Source organism: Orbicella franksi, chromosome 7, assembly GCF_964199315.1.
Source record: "Orbicella franksi chromosome 7, jaOrbFran1.1, whole genome shotgun sequence".
Taxonomy (NCBI): Eukaryota; Metazoa; Cnidaria; class Anthozoa; order Scleractinia; family Merulinidae; genus Orbicella; species Orbicella franksi.
In genome coordinates, this window is record NC_138151.1 from 1,750,212 (window position 1) to 1,777,965 (window position 27,754).

Below are 27,754 nucleotides of genomic sequence, written 5' to 3' on the forward strand. Positions count from 1 at the left end.
GTTGAATTTTTTTACAATGTCTGAAAGGGGTGAAGTGTAAAGAACGTACAAAATGGGTCCCAACACTGATCCTTGTGGAACACCACATTGAAGAGCGTGATCTGAGGAAGCTGCACCATCAACAGAGACATACTGCGTGCGATTGGACAGATAAGATTTAAACCATAGTAGCGGCTTGCCAGTAACTCCAAAGCGCTGTTGTAGACGGAAGAGGAGAATATCATGGTCAACAGTATCGAAAGCAGCAGAGAGGTCCAAAAGTAATAAAATTACCGTTCTACGTTTATCAATTGCTGTGAGGATGTCATTATGCACGCGAATGAGAGCCGTTTCTGTGCTATGATACTATTTGTAGGCAGACTGTAATGGCTCATTCAGGTTGTTGTTGTTAACATAGGAGATCAGTTGGTTAGCAACCAACTTGTCAATTGCTTTGCTGAGAAAAGTAAGATTCGAAACAGGGCGATAATTTGAAAACTGCGTGTGATCCAGAGAAGGCTTCTTAAGAAGAGGACGTAGCTTAGCAACTTTTAATTGAGAGGGTATTTGGCCAGATTGCAACGAAGTATTTATAATCTTGGTGATAAATGGAAGCAGTGTGCTCAAAGCATTTCTTGTGACATAGCCAGGAAGAGGATCAAGATCACATGACTTGGAAGATAATTTCACAACACATTTGCGGACTTCGTCAACATCTACCAAACTGAACTCATCAAACGTATAAGGACAGACCCGGTTAACTTCAGGAACTTGATGGATGATGAGAGCTGCATTGTCTAAGTCGACCCGTATTTTGATGATCTTATCAGAAAAGAACTCGACGAACTTATGTGCGAGATCCGAAGGCGAGATGCAGGGCGGATATGGTATATCACACTTTCTATGTAATAGACTGTCAATTGTTTTGAAAAGAAGTTTACAGTCCGTCTGATTATCACTGATCAGCTTAGTGTAGTAAGTTCTCTTGGAAGAACAAATTAAAAAGTTGACTACACGGCATTGATCAATAAACAACTGGCGGTCGACTGGAAGTTTGGTCCTTCGCCAACGCCGCTCCAGTCTCCTGCGATCTTTCTTCAAATTGTTTATTTCTTCAGAATACCAAGGTGCAGCCGGACGCAGAGTTATTGTTTTGGTTTTTACAGGAGCATGGATATCAAGTATGGAACTAAGAACGCCATTACACTCACTGATTAAGTCATCAAGGCACGGAAGCGGTGTGGAAAAGAGACTCGAAAGACTAGAATTCGTGACATCAGAACCAAAACTATCAAACTCAATTGAACGAAGTTTTCTAAATGTGACAAGCTTCTTTTCCAACACTGGTTTTTTAAGCATCAGATGAAAATGAACGGCAGCGTGATCAGATACAACTAAAGGAGAATAAGGGGATATATTCCCCTTAGTTCTGTCCATTTCACTGAAAACCAAGGCCATCAGGAGTTACTTTAGAGTCCCTTTGACACGAATATATCCCCCAAGTTTCGGGAAATAAACGCGAAATTGGTCAAATTCACGATTCGCTCAAGACGGTCTCGCCTACTCTTTCAGTCTTAAAGTAAAATGGGGCTCTATTTCGGCCCAGAAGCTGGAGAGTGAGCGTTCAAAAACTTTCGCTGTGTCCATTTCACTGCAAACCAAGACAAGCAGGAGTTAGTTGAGAGTCCCCGGGACTGGAAAATATCCCCCAAGTTCCGGGAAATCAACCCGAAGTTTGTCAAAATCACGATGCGCTTAAGGCGGTCTCGGCTACTCTTTCAGTGTTAAAGTAATGGGGGGCTATATTTTGGCCCAGAAGCTCGAAATTGAGCGTTCAAAAAGTTTTGCTGGGTCCATTTTACTGCAAACCAAGGCCATCAGGAATTAGTTTAGAGTCCTCAGAACTGGATTATATCCCCTTAGTTCCGGCAAATCCAGCCGAAGTTGCTGAAAATCACGATGCACGTAAGGCGGTCTCGGCTACTCTTTCAGTCTTCAAGTGAAGTGGGGTTCTATTTCGGTCCAGAAGCTCGAAAGTATGCGTTAAAAAACTTTTTTCTGTTTCCGTTTCACTGCAAACCAAGACCAGCACGAGTTAGTTTAGAGTCCCCGGGACTGGAAAATATTTCGCAAGTTCCGGGAAATCGAGCCGAAGTTGATCAAAATCACGATGCGCGAAACGTGGTCTCGGCTACTGTTTCAGTCTTAGAGTGAAGTATGGCTATATTTCGGCTCACAAGCTCGAAAGTGAGCGTTCAAAAAGCTTTGCTGTGTCCATTTCACTGCAAAACAAGGCCATCGGCACCTAGTTTAGCGTCCAAGGGACTGGAAAACATCCCCCAAGTTCAGGGAAATCCACCCGAAGTTTGTCAAAATCACGATGCGCGTAAGGCGGTCTCGGCTACTTTTTCAGTATTAAAGTAAAGTGGGCTATATTTCGGCCCAGAAGATTGAAGGTGAGCGTTCAAAAAGTTTTGTTGTCTCTATTTCACTGCAAACCAAGGCCATCAAGAGTTAGTTTAGAGTCCCTGGGACTGGAAAATATCCCCCAAGTTCCGGAATATCGACCCGAAGTTGGTCAAAATCACGATGCGCGCACACCGCTCTCGGCTACTCTTTAAGTCGTAAGTGATGTGGGACTATATTTCGACCTAGAAGCTCGAAAGTGTGCGTTCAAAAACTTGTGCTGTGTGAATTTCACTGCAAACCATGACAATCAGGAGTTAGTTTAGAGTCCCCGGGACTGGAAAATATTCCCCAAGTTCCAGGAAAGCGAGCAGAAGTTGATCAAAATCACAATGCGCGAAACGTGGTGTCGGCTACTGTTTCAGTCTTAAAGTGAAGTGTGGCGATATTTAGGCCCCCAAGCTCGAAAGTGAGCGTTCAAAAAGTTTTGCTGTTGTCCATTTCACTGCAAACCAAGGAGTTAGTTCAGAGTCCCCGGGACTGGAAAATATTCTCCAAGTTCCAGGAAATGGCGCTGAAGTTGATGAAAATTACGATGCGCGGAACGGGCTCTCGGCTATTCTTTCAGTCTTAAATTTAAGTAAGGCTATATTTCGGCCCTGAAGCTCGAAGGTGAGCGTTCAGAATGTTTTGCTGTGTTCATTAAACTGCAAACCAAGGTCATCGGGAGTTAGTTTAGCGTCCCCGGGACTTGAAATTATTCTCCAACTTCCGGGAAATTGAGCAAAAGTGGCCCAAAATCACGATGCGCGTAAGGCGGTCTCGGCTACTCTTTCAGTCTTAAAATTAAGGGGGGCTATATTTCGACCTAGAAGCTCGAGACCGGGCGTGCGCTAATTTTACCTGTGTCCATTTCACTGACATCTTAGGCCATCAGGAGTTAGTTGAGAGTCCTTGGGACTGGAAAATATTTCCCAAATTCTGGCAGATCGAGCCAAAGTTGCCCAAAATCACGATGCGCGTAAGGTTGTCTCGGCTACTCTTTCAGTCTTAAAATGAAGTGGGGCTATATTTCGGCCGACAAGCTCAACACCGAGCGTGCGCTCCTTTTGCCTGTGTACATATCACTGAAAACTAAGTTCATCAGGAGTTAGCATAGAGTCCTCGGGACTGGAAAATATGCCCCGAATTCCGGGAAATCGAGCCAAAGATGCTCAAAATCACGATGCGCGTAAGGCGGTCTCGGCTACTCGTTTACTCCGAAAATGAAGTGGGGCTATATTTCGGTTCTACAAGCTCGACACCGAGCGTGCTCTCCTTTTACCTGTGTCCATTTTCCTACGAACTAAGTCCATCAGGAGATAGTTTAGAATCCTCGAGACTGGAAGCTATCATCCAAGTTGCGGGAAATTGAGCCATACTTTCTCAAACTTACGATAAGCCTACGGCAGTTTCGTTTACTCTTTCAGTTTTAAAATGCACTGGGGCTACATTTCGGCCTAGAAGCTCGACACCGAGCGTGCGCTCCTGTTACCTGTGACCATTTTACTGAAAACTAAGGCCATCAAGAGTTAGGGTAGAGTCCCCGGGACTGGAAAATATCCCCCAAGTTTTGGCAGATCGAGCCATAGTGGCTAAAAATTTCGATGCGCTTAAGGCGGTTTCGTGTACACTTTCAGTCTTAAAATAAAGTTGGGCTATATTTCGGCCTACAACCTGGAAACCTAGCGTGCGCCCCTTTTACCTGTGTCCATTTCACTAAAAACCAAGGCATTCAGGAGTTAGTTTAGAGCTTCCGGGACTGGAAAATATCCCCCAAGTCCCAGGAAATCAAGCCGAAGTTCGACAAAATTACCATGCGCGTAAGGCGGTCCCGTCTACTCTTTCAGTCTTAAAGTGAAGTGGGGCTATATTTCGGCCCAGAAGCTCGAAAGTAAACGTTCAAAAAGTTTGGCTGTGTCCATTTCACGGAAAACCAAGGCAATCAGGAATTAGTTTAGAGTGCCCGGGACATCAAAATATCCCCCAAGTTTCGGGAAATCGAGCCGAAGTTTGTCAAAATAACGATGCGCGTAAAGCAGTCTCGGCTACTCTTTGAGTCTTAAAGTGACGTGCCTGTATATTTCAGCCCAGAAGCTCGAAAGTGAGCGTTCAAAAAGTTATGCTGTGCCCATTTCACTGCAAACCAAGGCCATCAGGGGTTAGTTCAGAGTCCCCGGGACTGGAAAATATCCCCCAACTTCCGGGAAATCGAGCCGAAGTTGATCAAAATCACGATTTGCGTAAGGTAGTCTCGGCTACTCTTTCAGTCTTAAAGTGAAGTGGGGCTATATTTCGGGCCAGAAGCCCGAAAGTGAGCGTTCAAAAAGTTTTGCTGTGTCCATTTCACTGCAAACCAAGGCCATCAGGGGTTAGTTTAGAGTCCCCGGGACTGAAAAATATTGCCCAAGTTCCGGGGAATCGAACCGAAGTTGATCAAAATCACGATGCGCGAAATGCGGTATTGGCTACTGTTTCAGTCTTGAAGTGAAGTGGGGCTACATTTCGGCCCAGTAGCCCGAAAGTGAGCGTTCAAAAAGTTTTGCTGTGTTCTTTGACTGAAAAACCAGGCCATTACGAGTTCGTTTAGCGTCTCTGGGACTCGAAAATATACCCCAAGTTCCGGTTAATCGAGCTGAAGTTGGTCAAAATCACGATGCTCTCAAAGCGGTCTCGGCTACCCTTTCAGTCTTAAAGTGAATTGGGGCTATATTTCTGTCCAGAAGCTCGAAAGTGAGCGTTCAAAAAGTTTTGCTGTGTGCATTTCACTGCAAACCAAAGCTATCAAAAGTTAGTTTAGGGTCCCCGGGACTGGAAAATATTCCCCAAGTTCCGAGAAAGCGAGCCGAAGTTGATCAAAATCACGATGCGCGAAATGCGGTCTCGGCTACTGTTTCAGTATTAAAGTAAAGTGTGGCTATATTTCGGCCCACAAGCTCGAAAGTGAGCGTTCAAAAAGTTTTGCTGTGTCCATTTCACTGCAAAGCAAGGCCATCAGGAATTAGTGTTGCGTCCAAGGGACTGGAAAATGTTCCCCAAGTTCCGGGAGATCCACCCGAAGTTTGTCAAAATCACAATGCGCGTAAGGTGGTCTCGGTTACTCTTTAAGTCAAAGGAAAGTGGGGCTTTATTTCGGCCAGGAAACTCGAAGGTGAGCGTTCAAAAAGTTTTGCTCTGTCCATTTCACTGCAAACCAAGGCCATCAGGAGTTAGTTTAGAGCTTCTGGGACTGGAGAATTTCCCCCAAGTTCCGGAATATCGACCCGAAGTTGGTCAAACTCACGATGCGAGCAAGGCGGTCTCGGCTACTCTTTCAGTCTTAAGTGAAGTGGGACTATATTTCGGCCTAGAAGCTCGAAAGTGTGCGTTCAAAAACTTGTGCTGTGCGAATTTCACTGCGAACCATGGCCATCAGGAGTAGGTTTAGAGTCCCCGGGCCTGGAAAATATCCCCCAAGTCCCGGGAATTGGAGCCCAAATTGATCAAATTCATGATGCTCGTAACGTGGTCTCGGCTACTGTTTCAGTCTTAAAGTCAAGTGTGCCTATATTTCGGCCCACAAGCTAGAAAGTGAGCGTTCAAAAAGTTTTGCTGTGTCCATTTCACTTCAAAACAAGGCCATCAAGACTTAGTTTAGCGTCCAAGGGACTGGAATATATCCCCCAAGTTCCGGGAAATCCATTGGAAGTTCGTCAAAATTACGATATACGTAAGGCGGTTTCGGCTACTCTTTCAGTCTTAAAGTAAAGTCGGGCTATATTTCTGTCCAGAAGCTCGAAAGTGAGCGTTCAAAAACTTTTGCTGTGTACATTTCACTGCAAACCAAAGCTATCAAAAGTTAGTTTAGGGTCCCCGGGGCTGGAAAATATCCCCCAAGTCCCGGGAATTGGAGCCCAAATTGATCAAATTCATGATGCTCGTAACGTGGTCTCGGCTACAGTTTCAGTCTTAAAGTAAAGTGTGGCTATATTTCGGCCCACAAGCTCGAAAGTGAGCGTTCAAACAGTTTTGCTCTGTCCATTTCAATGCGAAGCAAGGCGATTAGGAGTTAGTTTAGAGTCCCCGGGACTGGAAAATATCCCCCAGGTGCCGAGAAATCGATCCGAGAATGGTCAAAATCACGATGCGCGTAAGGGGATCTCGGCTACTGTTTCAGTCTTAAAGTGAATTGGGGCTATACTTCGGCCCACAAGCTCCAAACTGGGCGTTCAAAAAGTTATGCTGTGCGCATTTCAGTGCAAAACAACGCCAAACGGAGTTAGTTTAGAGTCCCCCGGACTGGAAAATATCCTAAAAGTTGCGTGAAATCGAGCTGAACTTGGTCTAACTCACGATGCGCGTGAGGTTGTCTCGGCTACTATTTCAGTCTGAAAGTGAAGTTGGATTCTATTTCGGCCCAGAAGCTACAAAGAGAGTGTTCAAAAAGTTTTCCTTTGTCCATTTCACTGAAAACCAGGGCCATCAGGAGGTAATTTAGCATCCCCGGGACAAGAAAATATGCCCCAAGGTCCGGGAAATTGAGCCGACGTTGGTCAAAATCACGATGCCCCTAAAGTGGTCTCGGCTACTCTGTCTGTCTTCAAGTGAAGTGGGGCTATATTTCGAGCCAGAAGCCTGAAAGTGAGCGTTCAAAAAGTTTTGTTGTGTCCATTTCACTGCAAACCAAGGCCATCAGGGGTTAGTTCAGAGTCCCCGGGACTGGAAAATATTGCCCAAGTTCCGGGGAATCGAACCGAAGTTGATCAAAATCACGATGCGCGAAATGCGGTATCGGCTACTGTTTCAGTCTTAAAGTTAAGTGGGGCTATATTTCGGCCCAGAAGCCCGAAAGTGAGCGTGCAAAAAGTTTTGCTGTGTTCTTTGACTGAAAAACAAGGCCATTACGAGTTAGTTTAGCGTCCCTGGGGCTGCAAAATATTCCCCAAGTTACGGGAAAGCGAGCTGAAGTTGGTCAAAATCACGATGCTCCCAAAGCGGTCTCGGCTACCCTTTCAGTCTTAATGTAAAGTGGGGCTATATTTCTGTCCAGAAGCTCGAAAGTGAGCGTTCAAAAAGTTTTGCTGTGTGCATTTCACTGCAAACCAAAGCTATCAAAAGTTAGTTTAGGGTCCCCGGGACTGGAAAATATTTCCCAAGTTCCGGGAAAGCGAGCCGAAGTTGATCAAAATCACGATGCGCGAAATGCGGTCTCGGCTACTGTTTCAGTCTTAAAGTAAAGTGTGGCTATATTTCGGCCCAAAAGCTCGAAAGTGAGCGTTCAAAAAGTTTTGCTCTGTCCATTTCAATGAAGAGCAAGGCGATCAGGAGTTAGTTTAGAGTCCCCGGGACTGGAAAATATCCCCCAAGTTCAGAGAAATCGATCCGAAAATGGTCAAAATCACGATGCGCGTAAGGCGATCTCGGCTACTCTTTCAGTCTTAAAGTGAAGTGGGGCTATATTTCGGCCCACAAGCTCCCAAGTGGGCGTTCAAAAAGTTATGCTGTGCGCATTTCAGGGCAAACCAAGGCCATCCGGAGTTAGTTTAGAGTCCCCCGGACTGGAAAATATCCCAAAAGTTGCGTGGAATCGAGCTGAACTTGTTCTAACTCACGATGCGCGTGAGGCGGTCTCGGCTACTATTTCAGTCTGAAAGTGAAGTGGGATTCTATTTCGGCCCAGAAGCTACAAAGAGAGTGTTCAAAAAGCTTTCCTTTGTCCATTTCACTGAAAACCAAGGCCATCAGGAGTTAGTTTAGAGGCCGCGGAAATGGAATATATCCCCCAAGTTCCGGGAAAGCGACCCGAAGTTGGTCAAAATCACGATTTGCGCAAGACGGTCTCGGCTACTCTTTCAGTCTTAAAGTAAAGTGGGGCTATATTTCGGTCCAGAAGCTCGAGAGTGAGCGTTCAAAAAGTTTCGCTGTGTCCATTTCACTGAAAACCAAGACAATCAGGAGTTACTTTAGAGTCCCCGGGACTGGAAAATATCCCCCAAGTTCCGGCAAATCGAGCCGAAGTTGGTCAAAATCACGGTGCGCTTAAGGCGGTGTCGGCCACTCCTTCAGTCTTAAATAGAAGTGGAGCTCTATTTCGGCCCACAAGCTCAAAGCTCAAAAAAAATTAATGTGTCTATTTCACTGCAAACCAAGGCTATCAGGAGTTAGTTTAGAGTCCCCGGGAGTGGAATGTATTTCCCAAGTTGCGGAAAATCGAGAAGACGTTGGTCAAAATGACGATGCGCGTAAGGCGGTCTCGGCTACTCTTTCAGTCTTAAAGTGAAGTGGGGCTATATTTCGGCCCAGAAGCTCAATAGTGAGCGTTCAAAAAGTTTTGCTGGCTCCATTTCAATGCACCCAAGGCCATCAGGGGTTACTTAAGAGTCCTCGGGACTGGAATATATCCTCTTAGTTCCGGCAAATCGAGCCGAAGTTGCTCAAAATCACGATGCACGTAAGGCGGTCTCGGCTACTCTTTCAGTTTTAAAGTGAAGTAGGTTAATATTTCGGCCCAGAAGCTCGAAAGTGAGTGTTTAAAAAGTTTTGCTCTGTCACTTTCACTGCAAACCAAGACCAGCACGAGTTAGTTTAGAGTCCCCGGGACTGGAAAATATTTCGCAAGTTCCGGGAAATCGAGCCGAAGTTGATCAAAATCACGATGCGCGAAACGTGGTCTCGGCTACTGTTTCAGTCTTAAAGTGAAGTATGGCTATGTTTCGGCTCACAAGCTCGAAAGTGAGCGTTCAAAAAGCTTTGCTGTGTCCATTTCACTGCAAAACAAGGCCATCGGCACCTAGTTTAGCGTCCAAGGGACTGGAAAATATCCCCCAAGTTCCGGGAAATCCACTCGAAGTTTGGCAAAATCACGATGCGCGTAAGGCGGTCTCGGCTACTTTTTCAGTAATAAAGTAAAATGGGCTATATTTCGGCCCAGAAGCTTGAAGGTGAGCGTTCAAAAAGTTTTGCTCTCTCCATTTCACTGCAAACCAAGGCCATCAAGAGTTAGTTTAGAGTCCCTGGGACTCTAAAGTATCCTTCAAGTTCCGGAATATCGACCCGAAGTTGGTAAAAATCACGATGCGCGCACCCCGGTCTCGGCTACTCTTTAAGTCGTAAGTGATGTGGGACTATATTTCGAGGTAAAAGCTCGAAAGTGTGCGTTCAAAAACTTGTGCTGTGTGAATTTCACTGCAAACCATGGCAATCAGGAGTTAGTTTAGAGTCCCTGGGACTGGAAAATATTCCCCAAGTTCCAGGAAAGCGAGCAGAAGTTGATCAAAATCACGATGCGCGTAACGCGGTCTCGGCTACTGTTTCAGTCTTAAAGTGAAGTGTGGCTATATTTAGGCCCACAAGCTCGAAAGTGAGCGTTCAAAAAGTTTTGCTGTGTCCATTTCACTGCAAACCAAGGCCATCAGGAGTTAGTATAGAGTCCCCGACTGGAAAATATTCTCCAAGTTCCAGGAAATGGCGCCGAAGTTGATGAAAATTTCGATGCGCGTAACGGGCTCTCGGCTATTCTTTCAGTCTTAAATTTAAGTAGGGCTATATTTCGGCCCTGAAGCTCGAAGGTGAGCGTTCAGAATGTTTTGCTGTGTTCATTAAACTGCAAACCAAGGTCATCGGGAGTTAGTTTAGCTTCCCGGGGACTTTAAATTAGTAGTGTAGGACGCTTGTGTGGGCCGTAGCCAATCAGAAGGCCGTGCATATCATTAAAAAAGGCTCTCGACCAATCAGAGGGCCGGATTTGCTCATTAATATATTCATGAGTTAGGGGGTTATCAAAATATGCGTCTGCAGTGACGTCACAGGTCAGCAGTCTTTTGCATCCCAGGTCACGCGCGTGCCCAAATAAGGCGATAGACAGGAAATGAGTTTTCAAAGATGATTTTTTATTGATTTTACAGGAAGTAAAAAAATTACAATGGTGTGTATCCGTATGGAAACGACATGAAAGTGTTCGTGTCTACGACGCGTTTGTCGAAGACGTGTCCGTAGTGTTTGGTGCGTGTGATGACCTTGAGATGTTTGGTGGCTGGGTTTCTGTAGGAGAAGTTGGGGTTAACGACGGGGATGTTGCGTCGTCCACCGTCCTCGAGAGGTTGTGTGAGTTCGTCGAGTAGATTTTGTTCCATGACGTCGTAATTGAGTTGTTGGGCTCTGTAAATGACACTCCTGTACGTCTCGAATTCGTCTTTAATTCTAACGATTCACTTAAAACCAAAATAACAAATACAGAAATTAATAAATACGAACTTAAACTTAAATAAACTGAAAATACAACAATACGAAAAACAACAAAAAATAGAAAGGAAAAACGAGATTACTTACAAGATCTGTACGGCACTCCGGAACTGACAACGACTGAATACAACTAAAAAACTACAACGCCTTTAAACGGAATTTTGAACTAAAAGAATAAACTTAACGAGGTTACGTAATAAACAATAGACGATTACATAACACGACGTGAAAAACTAATTTGCATTTAAAACTGCACAAAAAAGGCACGCAAAAAATTTACCTTTAACAGCAAAGACAAAACAAAATAGAAAAGGCAACCAAAAAACGGAAAAATTTAACTCTCGTGGCTACATAGCCCCCCTAATGGACTAGTAAAGTCTACAGTTCATTACTATAGTGTAACTATACTCAGACACGAGAGTAAGTCCTCTTGATCATTCTTCACACTGGATTTTCTGGTGAATTCAGTTTCTTCAATTTAAGCTTTCTTCTCTCCTTCTAAGAAGCACAGTTTGGTTATTGGCCTTGTAAGAATTGTGGTGGCAGTTTTCACCTTGGCTGATCGGACATTTCCATCTTTTCCCATGAAAACCTCAGTTACTCTGCCTAATGGCCATTTTCCTCGATGGACGTTGTCGTCTGCAATCACAACTAGATCTCCGGTCGCTAAGCAACGGCGAGGTCTGGTCCACTTCGCTCTCTCTTGAAGGGTCGGCAAGTACTCCTTCAACCAGCGCCTCCAGAATATATCGGCCATGTACTGGACTTGACGCCAACGTCGCTTGCTGTACATTTCTTCTTTGCTGAAGACTCCAGGTGGCAAATTTGGGTTGGCTCTTAACAACAACAAATGGTTTGGTGTTAGGGGGTCCAGGTCCTTTGGGTCGCTACTGACTGGAGTCAACGGTCTGCCATTTAAGATCCCTTCAACTTCACTCATCAATGTTCGGAGCATTTCGTCAGAGACAAGTTGTTGCCCTAGCAAGGCTCTCAGGATCTTGCGGACGGATCTGATAGTGCGCTCCCAGGCACCACCCATGTGCGAGGCTGCAGGTGGATTAAATTTCCATGTAATATTCCTCTGATGAAGAAACTTGTGGATTGATTCTTGATTCCAGTCGCTCAACAACTCGCGTAACTCCCTATCTCCAGCTTGGAAGTTTGTCCCGTTGTCACTATAAACGGTAGTTGGACATCCTCGTAAATTGATGAATCTTCGCAATGCATTTAAGAAGGAATCAGTATCAAGTGAGTTTACGACTTCTATATGAACGGCCCTGATAACCAAGCAAGTAAATAGGCATCCATAGCGTTTCACATTTGAGCGACCTTGACGTACATAAAAGGGTCCAAAGTAGTCCACGCCTACGTAGGTGAATGGCGGATCTCCTGACGTCAGTCTTTCCTTCGGTAGGTCGGCCATCAACTGCTCTCCACGTACTGCACCAAGTTTTTTACACTGGAAACAGCTACTGATCATTCTCCGCACAGCTGAACGTCCCTTGATTATCCAATAGAATTGATGCAAACTGGACAGTACGTACTCTTGCCCAAGATGGCCAGTTTTCTGGTGATGTTGAGAGATGATCAAATCCGTAGCGTGGTGACGATAGGGAAGAATAATTGGATGTTTAGCCTCATACGTGATTAAGGCATTTTCCAGTCGCCCTCCAACTCTTAGGATTCCGACGTCGTCCAATAATGGATGCAGTTTGCGCATGTAGGCTGGCATCTTTTGGTTCTTTAACTCGGACGTTACTTGGCGCGAAGGCTTCGATGAACTGATTCCTTGCATGGTTCTAATGACGTCTGGAAATGACAGCCTTTGTACATGCTTGATAACTTCCCTTTCTGCAAACTGAACTTCTTCCACGGACAGGACAGGTCCCCTTTCTAAACAGCACTGAGATCTGAAGTTAGTGGAACCACCACGGTATCTTTCAATGAACCACGTTTTGAATCTCAATAGCCAGGCCACAGCTCTTCTTAATCTGTCCCAAGATGAGTAGCGCTCTATCAACTTGGAAAAAACTTCTTCCCCTTGATGACGAGTCGACGACTGGTTGTAGAGCTGAGTTTCACGTTTGATCTCTGGATCGTCATCTGATAGTTCTGGTTGGCGAATTGTAGGATCACAAGGCCAAAACTCTTCCCTCCTCTTCAAAAACTCGGGACCGCTCAGCCACTTGCTACTTGCACTCATTTCGTCCACTGTAAGACCTCTGGAAACTTCATCCGCTGGGTTGTGTTCAGAACTGACATGCCTCCACTGATGGGGTGCTGAATTCTCATGTATAACTGACAGCCGGTTTGCAACAAATGTATGGAAACGCTTTGACTGATTTCTGATGTACTGCAACACACAGGTGGAGTCTGACCAAAATGTCGATTGGCTAATCGGAATGTCCAGCTCTTCTCTTACGGTCTGGTCTAACTGAACGGCTAACACTGCAGCTGACAGTTCCAATCTTGGCACAGTCATTGGTCTCAGAGAAGCAAGACGAGACTTTCCAATTAGAAATGCACAATGGATCCTTTCTTCGACATCCACCAATCTGAGATACGAGACTGCTCCATATGCAACTTGTGAAGCGTCTGCGAAGTTGTGCAACTCGGCAGTTTTCAAGTCTCCAAAACAGGCAGGTCTAATGCATCTCTTTACTGTTATCATGGAAAGATTGGCCAACTGACTCTTCCATTTCTCCCACCTTTCACCATCGCCGTCGCTGATTGGATCGTCCCATCCGCGTTTCTCTCTGCAGAGATCTTGTAACAATTTCTTAGCTGGGAGGACGACTGGCGCAACGAACCCAAGTGGATCATAAACAGAACTGGTCAAGGATAGTATACCACGGCGGGTGTTTGGTCTGTCTTTAAGAGCAACCTTGAACATGAACTTGTCACTCTCCATATCCCAGTGGAGTCCCAACGTACGTTGCATTGGTAGCTTATCCTTGTCTAGGTCCAGGTCCACCACTGATGGAGCCTTTTCGACTTGCGGGATTGTATCCAGAACTTCGGATCTGTTGCATGACCACTTGGTGAGCCGAAAACCGCCTTTGGAGAGGATTTCTCGGAGCTGGTCCACAACTTCGACAGCATTTTCAACTGATTTAACCGATTTAAGACAGTCATCGACATAAAAGTTCCTTTTGACAGTCCTGACTACATCCTCTGAAAATTCATCTTTGTTATCTTCTGCTGTCCTTCTTAGCGCAAAGCTGGAACAACTCGGAGACGATGTCGCGCCAAACAAATGGACCTCCATACGATGGTCAATTGGTTGTTGGGTCAAGTCTCCATCCGGCCACCTGAGGAATCTGAATGCATCACGGTCATCTGGTGCTACTCGGATCTGATGGAACATACACTCGATATCAGCAGACAATGCAACCTGTTCTTCACGAAATCTCATCAGCACACCAACGATAGAATTGGTCAAATCTGGACCGGTAAGGAGCTGATCATTCAGAGACGTTCCCTTGTGTTTTGCGGCACAATCAAAAACCACTCGTGTCTTTCCAGGTTTGTTTAGCACCGGGTGATGGGGAAGGTACCACAGCGGCTTGTCTTGTACGTTGATTTCGTTAAGTGGCACTCTTCTTGCATGACCCTTGGAAAGATATTGTTCCATGGTGGCCTTGTAATTTTCAAGGAGCTCGCTATCTTGTAGGAGCCTGTTCTTGAGTGTTTGCAGTCTGCGTTCAGCCATGAAACGGTTGTAAGGCAGGAATGGCGGGTACTGTCTCCAAGGGAGCGCAATTTGATAATGACCATCTTCAAGTTTCACAGATTGTTCCATGGTTGCAAGGGCTTCCTTGTCCTCCACTGACATGCTAACCTTGGATTCAGGGATCACTCCAGAGTTCTCCGCTGCCCAGAACCTTTCAAGCTGGTGCATGAGACAATCATCATCTTCTCTCAAGGCCTCCGCTGAACGAACGAGGTTAACATTCAGATGACAAGCTTCGCCGACGCTCCTTTCCATTGGGCCCATGAGTGTCCAGCCAAGAGGTGTGCGTATGGCGTATGGCTCTCCTCTGTTACCGCGTCTTTCTTCTAACACCCAGAATGCATCAGGAACGTTGGTGCCTATGATCAATCGGACTTCTTTCTCACTAATACTTGGTAGCTTGATGTCCCGCAGGTGAGCCCACTGTCTTGCATCTTGCACTGATGGAATACTGCGGCTAGAAGCATTCAGTTTATCAACTGTCCATAGTCTTGTAACGTCTACTTTGTCAGTTCCATCCAGTGGCTCCACAGTTAGGCTGAATTCATAGCCAATTCTTGGGCTGTCTTCTCTCTCTTGGGTCGTTAAGTAAAACGTTTTTTGGCGTCCCTGCACACCGAGCTCCGCGGCCAACCTCTTGTCACACAAGGAGATGTCTGAGCCACTGTCTAGAAGGGCGTAGGTTTCCACGATCTTGCTTGCGTCACCGTGACATCGTACTTTTACAGGAACTATTCTCAGGCACACCTTTCCTCCTCCAGCTGAGGTACTGTTGGCCTGTCCACTTTGTAATGGAGTACTGCTGTTAACCTGAATTCCTTGATCGGCCACTCTGTCTCGACCTTCGACCGTCTGTTGTGGAGACGGTGGGTGAAGCAAAGTATGATGTCTTCTCCTGCATCCTTGGATTTCACATGCACTTTTCGCCAGGCATCCTACACTGATGTGACCATACTTGAAGCAATTAAAGCATAGCTGAGCTTTCCTCATCACTTGTAGACGTTCGTCGAAGTTCTTGTCTTTGAAACTACTGCATTTCGCCAAGGAATGATTTCCGTTGCACGATGGGCACCTCAGGGTTGGAGTGAATTTATTGGAAGACAAACTCTGCCCGACACCAGGCTTAGTCTCTCGTGTATTGAATGTGCTTAAACGTTCTTCAGATGATGCACCACCCTTTGGTTTTCGCCTTTGATTCTCTGATCTGTCACGCGCAACGTCTACCACGCAACCAAACACTGGGTTATTGGCAGCTCTCGCCTTGACTTTGACAAACTCGGCGATATGGCTGATATTCGTTCTCTGACCAGCTTGCTGAATTTGGTCCGCTAGTTCCACAAACTTAGTACGGAGATGGAACGGCAGTCTCTGGACAATTCTTCTTAAGTTATCGGCGCTGTTAATCTCCTCCAGATATCCAATGGATTCCAAAGTGTGTTCACAGTCTTTCAATCTGTCCGCAAATGCAAGTAGTCCTGCGCGATCCCATGGTTTAAGCGGTGGTCCTTCTGTTAGCTTGGTTACGTATTTCGAGGCAATTGTGAAGGGGTGTCCAAATCGTTCTTCCAGCAGCTCTCTCGCCTTTCGGTATCCCAGGGATGAATCCATGACTAAACAACACTTGATCGTGTCCTTTGCCACTCCAGATGTATACTGAAGGAGATACATGAGTTTTTCACTTTCGCTGGCTTCATTGCTCACGATGCTGTTTTCAAACGATTTGATAAAGTTCCAGTACTCGAGAGGATCACCATCGAACACAGTCAATTCCTTTTTCGGCAATGCAAATCCCTGCTTTATGGTTAATGCCATCTTATCCACAATTCCTCCAGGCAAGGTAGGATTAGTTGCTCCTGGATGCGCAACGGGTACAGTGGGACCTACTGACCAACTCGTAAACTCCTGTGCATTAGGATTCAGCCGCAACTGAGCGTTTCGAGCACCAATTTTCCGTTCGACTCGAGGATCAAAATGTTCCTGCTCAGGGACATTTGCTGTTCTCACATTAACTCGTTCACTAAACGGCTTCACATCTTCAAAAACGTCCCGTAAATTAGCTAAAGCGGCTGGCTCCTCATCCTGAAGCAACTTTAGTTGAAGATCAGTCCTTTGAATTTCATACTGCGCATCCACAATCTCCAACTCTAGTTTCGTTTCTTCTTCCTGACGTAATAATGCTTGCTTTTTCTTCAGCTGGTACAATTTTAACTGCGCTAACGCCTGCTTGGCCTTTAGCTGTCTGACAGACAAATGTGAAGATAGCAGAGAACTTGCGGTACTTACAGAATCTTCATTTTCTTGAAGCGCTTCCGCGGCGGTAGGTGCGGTGATTTCTCTAGCGTTTTCAATCCATCTTTGGATTCTCGCAATCGTCTCCATTTTCCGATGAAAATGTTCCTTAAAGTAACGAGCTTGACATTCCAATTCCTCCAGATCTCCAGCCGACAAAGTCGCGATGTAGTCATAGTGGGCCCTTTCAAAGCGAGAGAAAGCTTCCTCGATTTCCAATAACTTCTTCGAGACTTCATTGACATTTTTAGAGTCATTCAGTAAAACTTCGGCGGCACGGCACAACGTCGTAACTCTAGACAAATACCCTGAACGCGAATTCTTCAGGCGCATACTGTCGAGGGCATCCTCTGAATGGACTCGGCGTCTTCTTAGACTCTCAATTCCGGACAACATGGCATCCATCAGATCTTTGAATGCATGTAAATGACACTCCTGTACGTCTCGAATTCGTCTTTAATTCTAACGATTCACTTAAAACCAAAATAACAAATACAGAAATTAATAAATACGAACTTAAACTTAAATAAACTGAAAATACAACAATACGAAAAACAACAAAAAATAGAAAGGAAAAACGAGATTACTTACAAGATCTGTACGGCACTCCGGAACTGACAACGACTGAATACAACTAAAAAACTACAACGCCTTTAAACGGAATTTTGAACTAAAAGAATAAACTTAACGAGGTTACGTAATAAACAATAGACGATTACATAACACGACGTGAAAAACTAATTTGCATTTAAAACTGCACAAAAAAGGCACGCAAAAAATTTACCTTTAACAGCAAAGACAAAACAAAATAGAAAAGGCAACCAAAAAACGGAAAAATTTAACTCTCGTGGCTACAGGCTCCTCGTACATTGAGGGAGAAGCCTCGGACTTTGCAGCAGACTTTGCCTTGGTGGGTTTTGTACCCGTAATTCTTGGGTCCAGCGGAGGTGAAAGTGGTAATGAAGTCGCCGTCGTCGAGCTGGTTGGTCATCTCTCCGAGGTAATCGCCTAGCGGGACATCGGCTTGACCTGGTTTGTGCGAGTAGATGACGGAATCGGTGTCAAAGTAGAGGACTTGTTGTTTTAATTGTTCCAGGTAGCTGTATAATTTGAGTCGAGCCCAACAGGTGGTGAAAGCGGCGACGAAGATGTTGATTCGTCCGTTATCGGGTTGATTGTCTTTGAGTTCGGTGTAGACGACCTCTAGGGCTTCGTCGTGGGCGATTCTGACTTGTTTTATGTCGTTGAAGTGATTGGAAACGAGTTCGAAGAGTTGTGCTGCAGTGTAGACGACTTCGGTGGTGGGTTTGGGTAGGTTTTCGCCGAACTTGCCCCAGAAAGAGTTGAGCATGAGTTTGGCAGTGGCTTTGCGTCCGGGGTTTTTTTGGATCATGGCCGGATCGAGAGCGATGCCTTCTTTCTGGCGGTATTGTTGCACGTACTGTGTCTTGTCTTGGGGGGTGTGACACCAGTGGGGGTAGCCGGCGGATTCCTGTTTGATTTTTTAGCCAGGTGTTCACGTAATCGGCGAAGAGTCCTGTACGACGTTGTCTTTCCGGGAAATGGTGGACTTCGTGGATCTTGATGAGCGTGTATCCCATGGCAACGGCTTTCTCGATTTCGGGGGTGCACCAGGTCCCTCGTAGCGTGCGTTGCTCGGCCGTGTGAGAGCATCGATGTGATTTCTCAAGGAGGGGTTTGTTCATTTCGTGTTCCACGCACGATCGGCAGAGTGGGAAGGTGAGTTTACCCCTGTGCCGAAAAGGTAGAACGGGATGGTAAAGTTCGTGAGGTGGTAGTATGTCCACTTTGGCCATACCGAAGTAGTGATGGATGTCTTGGTCGTCGGGGTTGACGATGACTTGCGGGTGTCCTACGGGGTATTTGCTTCCCTTGTTGACCCAGGGGTAGAGCGACGTCACGTCGATGTACTTGATTTTCTCTCCTTGAGCCACGTCGGCCACGTGATATAGTTTGACGGCGTTCGTGCGTCCTCCGGAGAAAGCTTCTCTGGGTTCGAGCGGTTTGACGATTTCGAACGTGTCTAGAAACTGGCTGAGATCAGGGTCGGTTTTGACTTCTAGGGCCCAGTCGCATTCCCACTTGACGCAGAGCTGGTAGCCTTGACGACTGAGAAGGTCGTGTTTGCGGAGTGTGGCCTCGTAGACTTCCTGCATGGTGCGATCGGCGTGATAGATGGGATGTCGGTCTCGATGGGTCGGGAAACAGCGTGGACATCCGTGCCATAGACATCCGTGGAATTCGTAGACGGTTCGAGTGGTCGGATCGTATCCGTCCACGAGATGATTGTCCAGTCGGATTTCACCTCCGTTTCGCACGGTGCGGATACGATCGCCTTGACCCGTGCGTTGCAACGAGTGTTCTTGCCAGGCTAGCCATTTCAGGGCTTCGACGGACTGATTGGATCGGGCACCGTGCCATCCTCTCGGGGGTCTGGAGGCGATGGTGTTGAGCGGGACGAGTTTCTTGCGCCAGAATCGGTTGCAGGCGGAGGCGATGGTGATGCATTTCTCCATGGGGTCAAAGTCGGCTTTTTGTTTGAATTCTTGCCGGAACTTTTGACAGCCCGCTTTGAGGAGTTTGACGTCCGACTCGCAGTAGGCTTCCATTTCTTCCCTTAGTAGGAAATGGTAGTGGTCGTTGACTTTCTCTTGGTACCACTGGTCGAATTCGGCTTTCTTTTTGGCGGACATGCCGTCGGGATCGTACATGTCTCGCGGTGGCATGGGACCTTCGTACTCTTGATTTTCTAGAGTGTTGAATTTGTGTGGGAAGAATCCTTTACGCAGTTCCTGGATTCCGAAGGTGGCGGGAAAGTTGGCCAGCGGGAACGGGAGAAAGCAGAGGGAATCTTTGAAAGTCAATCTGTCGGATTTTAGGGACAGTATCTTGGTGCCGACGGTGATTGGGTCGGTGACTTCTCGATGGGTGGCGTAACAGTGTTGCAGGATGAACATCCCGTCGTAGCCTTTGAGATTGTGAAAGAGGACGATGACGTTCCGTTCGTCTCCGTCCTGGTCGACGGCGAGGGATTCGAGGTGTTCGAACATGTCGGCGGTGCAGTTGGGCCCGTAGAAGGAGTGGCATATCTCATCTTCGTCATCTTCCAGGCAGAGTAGAATGGGTGTCTGATTCCCTTCGGCGTCGGTGATGGCTTCGTAGTCGCAGTACACTTGAAGGGGCGGGTCTTTGTCTACCCAGACTCGCGTGTCTGGATCGTCGGGTCCGGGTTCTTCGAAGGGTCGCCCGTTGACTTGGTCGCGCGACACGCGTATCTTTTTGGGCTCGTCTTCGTCTTCGGGGATGCGTTGGATGTAACAACGGTGCGTCTCCAGATAGACTTGTTTTTCACAGATGCTGCATTCGCCCCATCCGCACTTGTGACCACGGGGACGCCCTCCTCGCTTGTTCTTGCGTTTAAGCTCGTAGACGTGACAACACTTCTCACACTTTTTGTAAGTGTTGCAGATGGAGTGTTTGCTGTGACTCTGGACTTGCGAGTGAGCGTCGTAGCATCGGTCTCCGAAGAATTGTCTGTGACACGATTGGCAGATCTTGGTGGGTTCGGGAAACTTGCCTGGAGCTAGGGGTCGTTTTTTCTCGATGAAATCGGGGCAGTCTTTTCGTTTGCAGGCGGTGCACCATTGACCGAGGCAGGGATGATGACGAAAGTCGTCGTGATCGTAGCCTCGATTGCATTCGTCGCAGAAGTAGGATTTGCCGAGGAATCCCTTAAACGAATTGCATCCGTCGTAGTGATCGCCTTCTTTGATGAGACGAATGATCTTATCCGAGGGTTCGGGTCCCGCGTAGATGATCATGTGGGGTGGGTCGATGGACATGACTTTGAGCTGGTAACCAGGTAACGCTTTTTGAAATTGTTGCAGTTCGGGAATGCCGCAAGGTCCTTCGGGAACGTTGGCTCGACGGTGGAGGTCTTTGGCCAATCGCTCTTGGACGGGTCGCCCCTGTTTGAGATTGTGGTAATCTTGGTCACGCGTATTCATGTCGGCGTCTACCAGGGCTTTCATGGTGACGATGGCGCGAGCGCAGCAGAGAGTGTCTTTGTTTCGGATGGTCACGCGCGACCGTTTGACGATTCCCCGCACGGCGGCGCAACTCGGCCTGTATCGTTTTCCGTTCCCGCTGCCACGACCCGGGGTACGTATGAAAGTGGTTTCCATGGTAAACGTGTCGTCGGGGGTGAATTCTTCGTTGGAGTTGAGTTTGGCCGCGAGAGACTGGAGATAAGTGGCTAGTCTTTCACTCCCTTCTTCGAATTCTCGCACGGTGAAGGTGGTGGATTGAAAGGCGTGCGTGAAGGCACGGGACTGCATGGTGAAATGGACCGTGGAGTTGGGTGTCAGTGTAGGATCCTGAGCGATTTGTTGCTCGATGGATCGTTGAAGGGCCTGAGTCAATTCTTGGCCTAGATTGTCATCGCGAGTCACGTCTCTGTGTTGTCTGAGCGTGGCTTCGTACCGTTGTTTGTTGAGGACGTTTCGCCAGCGACGTCGAGCGCCTACGGGTCTTAAGTCGAAGTCTAGGAGGGGGCTTGTATTGCTACCACCTCCGGTTTGGAGCGTCGCTCGGTCGTGAGCCGGATCAAAGATCCAGTCGTCATCGTCGAAGGGGAAGGCTTCGTCGTGGGTCCGTCTGGTCTGTAAAGACAACAAACACAACGTTTTTTTTTTAATTAGTCAGTTTTTTATTATCAGTAATCCAATAAGTAGACGACAACATCTAATGCCTTCCTGAAACTACTTCCTAGATAGAGTCTCTTTTTCTCGTTACGCTTGTTGACATAATAACCATAGAAAGCTGGAAAATGAGATCTGCCTCCGTAATTAAGTAATTAATTAATTAATTAATTTCTTAACTACCTATTATGAGCATACTTAGCGGAGCGATAAGCGACGGGGTTAGATGAAAGTCTTTTCTATGGGTACCATTCCTGGCCTAAACAACCCTAACAATACGGTTCTTATACAGCTGTCGTATTGGTCTACGTAGGTTCCGTACATGCGCATTTCCCTATTTCCATTTCGTGGGCATATCCGTTGAACCACTTTGATTGGGCCATGGTCCCATGATGCTTTGATCTTGGCGAAGGTGCGTATCTCGTTACAAAGCTCTCGCCTGATTAAACGTTCGCGTGTCTCGACGAGAGCCTGGGCCTCTCGTAAATGGAGAATGTAAGTTTGCACCTCGGGAGGTAACCAATCCCAGTAATTCTATGAAAAAGATTAGGGTTAGAGTTCTAAAGATTACTTTCTTACATAGGGTGCATGTTATACTCACTGATTCATATTGATCCATCAGTTGGTTCATCTCCTCGTCGGTCAGCTCCTGTGCCATGGTTTCTTCTTCTTCTTCTTCTTTTGAGCGCTCGATACAAGTTGAATAACTCAGAGTGACTCGAACGGACCCACTCACTCATTTTTATACACGCGGTATAATGGTGTCCAGTCTCTTACCGTGAGGGGGTAACCCCTTACCAAACATGGTATAAATGGTGTCCAGTCTCCTACCGTGAGTAGGGGGTGGTAGGGGGATACCCCCCTATCCCCTGGGTCTGGGTAACACGTGACTTGGTCTCGATCTGTGATTGGCTGGACGGATCTTCATAAAAAGGAATCCGCGTCGTCGGTTCGCCACTCTGAGTTTTTTGAACTTGTATTGAGCGCAGTCATGGCCTTGAGAGAGATTGGACTACAAAACCATGTACCTAGAAAGCCTAATATTACGTATGAGGAAGCCATCGACCAGATAGACGCACCCTGGACCCGATTTTACGAGGAGAGGAACTTTCCTATCCGGGATGTGTTGGCGGGTCGACGATGGATGATACACATCCAAGACTCTAGTCAGCTCGAGGTGATGCTCCACCAAATCTTCTTTTTCATGGACGTGCAAAGGGAGAACTGGACGCGGAGTCATAGCATGTATCGGAGAATAGAGAAGTGTTTCGCGAAAACGTTGTTTAACGTGATCCGTACTATATACAAGAACCTTGTATGGGACGTGAAGGTGAAGCCGCCCGTGGACCGGATCACGTTTCACAGACTGATGCTGTGTTACGGGTTCCAGCCTTTCCAGACCTACTGGACTCGGAGACAGAAGAGAACAGCGAAACGCTATGTGAACGTTATCAATTTTTATTACCGTACTTTTAATCAATGTGACCAAGTAACAATGCGATCGATGATCGACGCGAACGATAGATTACCCAACGTGTAAATAGTTGTGAAATAAAAAAATCAGAGTGTGTTTTTTCTTAGTATGGGTCCTGTCCGTTAATCAGTATGGCTTCGGCGACTCCTCGTGGGTATTCGTCGATCCATTGAAAGAACTTGCAGGTACGCTTGGGACATTTGAGATAGAGCCTGTCTGGGTTGGACTGGGAGTGGGAGGTGGCTAAGACCAGGGATTTGCTGCATAGACATCGGAAACGAGCGGGGTCGATGTTCCTGTAGCAGGGGTGGGTCTGTTCTTCGACGCGTTTCAGGTAAGCGTCCACCTCTTTGACGCCACAGGTCACATAACACTTGGTGTAGAATCTGGAAGAGGGGCATCGGTAATATTCCCAGGTACCACCGTCTGGGGTTTTCACGCTTCCGTATGTCAGGGGTACCATACAACGCGGGCAAGTGGGATCTTGGGGTTTCAGTTGGGCTAGGAACTGATCGGGGTCGAATTCCTCCCACACTTGGACTTCGGTGGATTCTCCTCGGGCATCCACTTCAGGGGCTGCTTCCAGGAGTTGCACGGTTCGAGGAGGTGAGTCTGAGAAGATAGAGAACGAGTTAGTATCCCAACAAGGTGTTTTCACGTCGCATGGTTTGTAGTTGTTTACCTTCTACTTCTCTTTCTACTCTCTGGGGCAAGAGCAGTTTCAGTTTCTTTTTGGGCGATTTTTTCTTCTTCCTGACGGGTTCGACGTGTGAATCCATGACGACTTCTGCTGAAAAGTGACTCGTGATGGAATGCGTGGTTCGACTTTATGGGCGTTTTTAACCAATCAGTGACGTGTGGTGTGATGGGATCATGTGACGGTCTTCGTTCCGATTGGCGGGATCTGAAGTGGGCACGTGATCCGGGAAAAGTACGGAGTGAAAGTGGATCCACGGCGCGGGTATAAAAGGAGCCCGTGGGACGCAGCGAATCATTCTCGACTTGCTGTTGACGCGGTGATGACCTGTAGGATTTTGGATGAGACAACAGTTGAATCGAGCTTCTGACGTTTTGGATACAATCGAAAAAGAAGGCGAAAGACCGTTACACGCGAGGATAATTGAATTGGAGTTACGTCTTGTCTCTCCTTTGTACTATAGGCTCCAGAGGCACTTGATTGACTGGGGTGTGCGTAGTTGCTATCCTCATTTGTCGGGCTTGGAGATCACGAAGCGAGCGGATCGAGAAGGAAAGAAGTTTAACGAGTTTGTCTGAGGGTGTCAAGATGACTTACTATAGCAACTCGAACCAGATTCGGGAACTCGTGGAACAGATCGTGGATCTGAAGGTACACACTTTAAGAGATCTCGACGCCATTCCGGATGCCAAGGTGGACCTGTACATTTTTGACAATCTCTTCGAACCGTCAGGTCGAGTACCCGATAGTCTGTGGTCTTTTCAGCTCTTGATGAGACGTCGTCCTGACTGGGGTGGTACGATTTTGGAGATGATGAAGAAGAACAAACACGTGTTTTTGTTTTTCGGTGAGTGGTGTCGCGTGATGTACCGAAGTGGTAGCGGTCAATTCAAATTCATTCATTGTAGTGATCCCACCCTGGACGCCGAGCGGGCCTCTTTGATCGCCACGGATAACCTCACGTACATGATGACTGATGCCATCCGTGATCTGTTTGAGCCCTTGCGTTTCTCTCGTGACCTATCACGACGGGTGTTGGAGGCAGACGAGAGTCCCATGGTGAAGTCGTTACTGACTTTCAGCAAGGGAGATTACAAGGAAACGTGTCTGAAGTTGGAAGAGTTGATCTACGATATCATGCATCAACGTGATCTGTGGAAGGATCGGTTTTTCTTCCGTGCCATCGAGGCCGCGGAGGATGACCTGTGTGGTGAGTGTAAAGAGAGTATGCGTCAAGCATTCTATGTGAAGGGGAACGAGGAGGAAGCCCTGAAGTGGAGACCCGGTAAATGTGATTGGAGAAATTGTAAATATTATGCCATGGATACCTACGAGGAAGACTGTGATGATGAGTATGGACGAGATCTTAAGAACATGGAACATGTTGATTACTTTACAGATTCGGACTAAGTCTTTTTCGCCTTCTTTTTTGTTTAGCCAATCAGAGGTGTTGTTTTTCGTAAGAACCAATCAGGCACGACGTTTTTGTACATATAAGAAAGTGTGAATAAAGAATTGGGTTCAAATCATTATGTCTCATGCTTTGAGTTGGTTGATCTCTAGAGTGGGTACGACCATGAACGATCGATGGTGTTGGACGACCTTGTGTTCCAAGTGCACTAGTGTCTACGAGCGATACGGTCAGGGTGAACCCATCCCCGACCATTTCAGCGATTCGCCCTTGGAGGTGTTTGACTATACCGACGTCGAACCCAACGTGATGCGTTTTGTCGTTTATATCTTGTGGTTGAAACGGCAACCCGATTCATTTAAGAAGTATCTCGAGGTACGGGAGCAACGTTTCGAGTTGTGGAGACAGTGCGTGTACAAACTTTATCGACTATGAAGAAAAGTCAAAAGAAGAAGCAAAAGCCGCTTTCGACCGGAAGGTTACTGGGACGGTATCGGGATCCTTCCAGACCCGGTAGTCTGGGCGGTCTGACGCGATTCGCCCAGGCCAATAAGATCTCGGTACGACGCGCTCGCGAGGTCCTGCAACGGGATTTGGGGTACACGCTGCACAAACCCAGACGTCGTCGTTTTCCCACGGTCCCGGTGGTGGTGTTCGGCATCGACGAGCAGTGGACGGCTGACCTGATCGAGGTGATCCATATTTCGAGGTACAATCGAGGGTATCGTTATCTCTTGACGGTGGTGGACGTGTTTTCCAAGCACGCCTGGGTCCAGCCCTTGAAGAGCAAGACGGGTAAAGCGGTGACGGAAGCCATGGCAAAGATCCTGAAAGGCGGTAGAAAACCCATCAATCTCCAGACGGACGACGGGAAGGAATTCTACAACAAGACGTTTCAGGATTTGATGAAGCAGAAAGGCATTCATCATTTTTCGACGCGCGAGGATACGAAATCCAGTGTGGTGGAACGGTTCAATCGGACCCTGAAGGAACGTATGTACCGGTACTTCACCGTGAAGAATACGATGACGTATGTGCCCGTGTTACAAGAGTTGGTCCGAGGGTACAATCGATCGTATCATCGCAGTATCAAGATGGCTCCCGATCAAGTGACTTTGGGCAATAGCGAGGACGTGTGGGAGACTCTTTACGGTAAAAAGAAAAAAGGGACATTGAAGAAACCGCAACTCAAAGTCGGGGATCGTGTGAGACTGAACAAGAAGTTCCGTCAGTTCAAGAAAGGGTATTTACCCGGATGGACCAAGGAGGTGTTCGTGATACGCCGAGTGCGTCCTGGGAAGGTCATCACGTACAAGGTGGAAGAATGGGATGGTACGGCGGTCGAGGGCACGTTCTACGCGCAAGATTTACAAAAGGTGAACGTGAAAGACGATGATCTGTTCCGCGTCGACAAGATCGTCAAACGAAAAGGGGATAAAGTCTTGGTGCGCTGGAAAGGTTGGCCAGTCAAGTACGACAGTTGGGTGGATAAAAAGGGCTTGTACGTGACCCAAAAGCCCAAGACGAAAAAATGAAAGACTTTTACGTGCAACTGATGAGCAATGCCAGCACGAGCGAGTTCCCGGACAACAAGGCCCAAAGTTTCAAGAACCGTCTGCCGAACCCGTTGCAGTTGAGAGAGTCGGGATGGAAAGTGGGAATCAGCGACCTCTCGTTTCCGTCCGCGACGCGTAAGATGGGTTTGAAGAGATCTATTCTGTTTGAATTCTGGTGGATCGATATGGTGAACGCGTCCATAAACCTATACACGCGGGTCTCTTCGGTGACGCGAGAAGGCGATTTGGAATTCACGCCGAGGAGTGGTACCGAGTTAATGAACATGATACGAGATCGATACCTGCATAGGTTGAACTCTCGAACGGATGTCGACGTGACCCTGTACAAGAAAGACAGTCCCAACGAATTACTGTACACGGTCATGCATCGGGCCGAGCATGGAGAATGCGTCCTGGACAATTCGAGAACGTGCCGCAGTCTCCTGATCCATGGTAAACGCGTCTACCCTCAGATGAACATCGGCATCGAATTGGCCCAGAGGATGAAATGGATCAAGATGGGAACGTTACAGAACGGACGACCGGGTTACGTCTTGGGACCCCATTTGAGGAAAGAATTTCCCAATGGAGTCGTCCCCACGGCCACGGACTTGATCATAGGACAAAACGACGGGGACGAACTATTTTACAAGATCGACACGGACACCTTACATTTGAGTTGTTTCATCAATTGGGTCTTCACGGACCTGGATCGCAGTTACGCGGAAGCGTTCGGTCACGAGCGTCGTTCCTTGTTCGTGTATTCGAATGTGGGACAGAGTATGGTGACGGGAAATAAAGTCACGGACCTGTTGAAACAAGTGCGTTACGATCCGGACGTGGTCGACCTTCAACCGAGACACATCCTATATCTACCGGTGCGTACGGGCGTTTTGGACATTATCGAGACTGAGGTGTCGGAGGAAGACGGACGACTGGTGGACTTTGCGTCGGGTGTGACCACGATCACGTTGCATTTCAAGAGAGAGGATGAGTGATTTTTACATCACTTTACCCAGTCACAGCAGTAAGAACGAGTTTCTCGAGAACAAGGCCAACAGTTTCAAGATCAGGTTACCCAATCCTTTACGCCTGGAGGGACATGGATGGAAAGTGGGGTTGTTTAGCATCGCCATGCCGGATGACCGCGTGAAGCTGACTTCCTTGATGTCGAACCATGATAAGAAAGTCAACTTGTTCTATTGTGCCTGGAGACGCCTTGAACCTCG

General features: G+C 47.2%; 2 protein-coding genes across 2 annotated transcripts in view; one reads left to right on the top strand and one right to left on the bottom strand.

Moving 5' to 3' along the window:
• Positions 1-25,905, top strand: part of LOC145492112 (uncharacterized) — a 468,804-nt gene extending 442,899 nt beyond the window's left edge. Inside the window, exon 2 of the mRNA XM_081471443.1 lies at positions 25,448-25,905. The gene's annotated coding sequence lies outside the window, so the exon portion shown is untranslated. The remainder of the gene's footprint in view (positions 1-25,447) is intronic.
• Positions 11,123-17,405, bottom strand: LOC145492762 (uncharacterized). The gene has a single exon (XM_081472149.1). The coding sequence runs from the start codon at positions 17,069-17,071 to the stop codon at positions 11,123-11,125; it is 5,949 nt and encodes a 1,982-aa protein (XP_081328275.1). The 5' UTR covers positions 17,072-17,405.
• Positions 25,906-27,754: the final 1,849 nt, after the last annotated feature.

Excerpts from the sequence above, each read along its gene's own strand:
- LOC145492762 (XM_081472149.1), bottom strand. The coding sequence starts at position 17,071 with ATGGATGCCATGTTGTCCGGAATTGAGAGTCTAAGAAGACGCCGAGTC.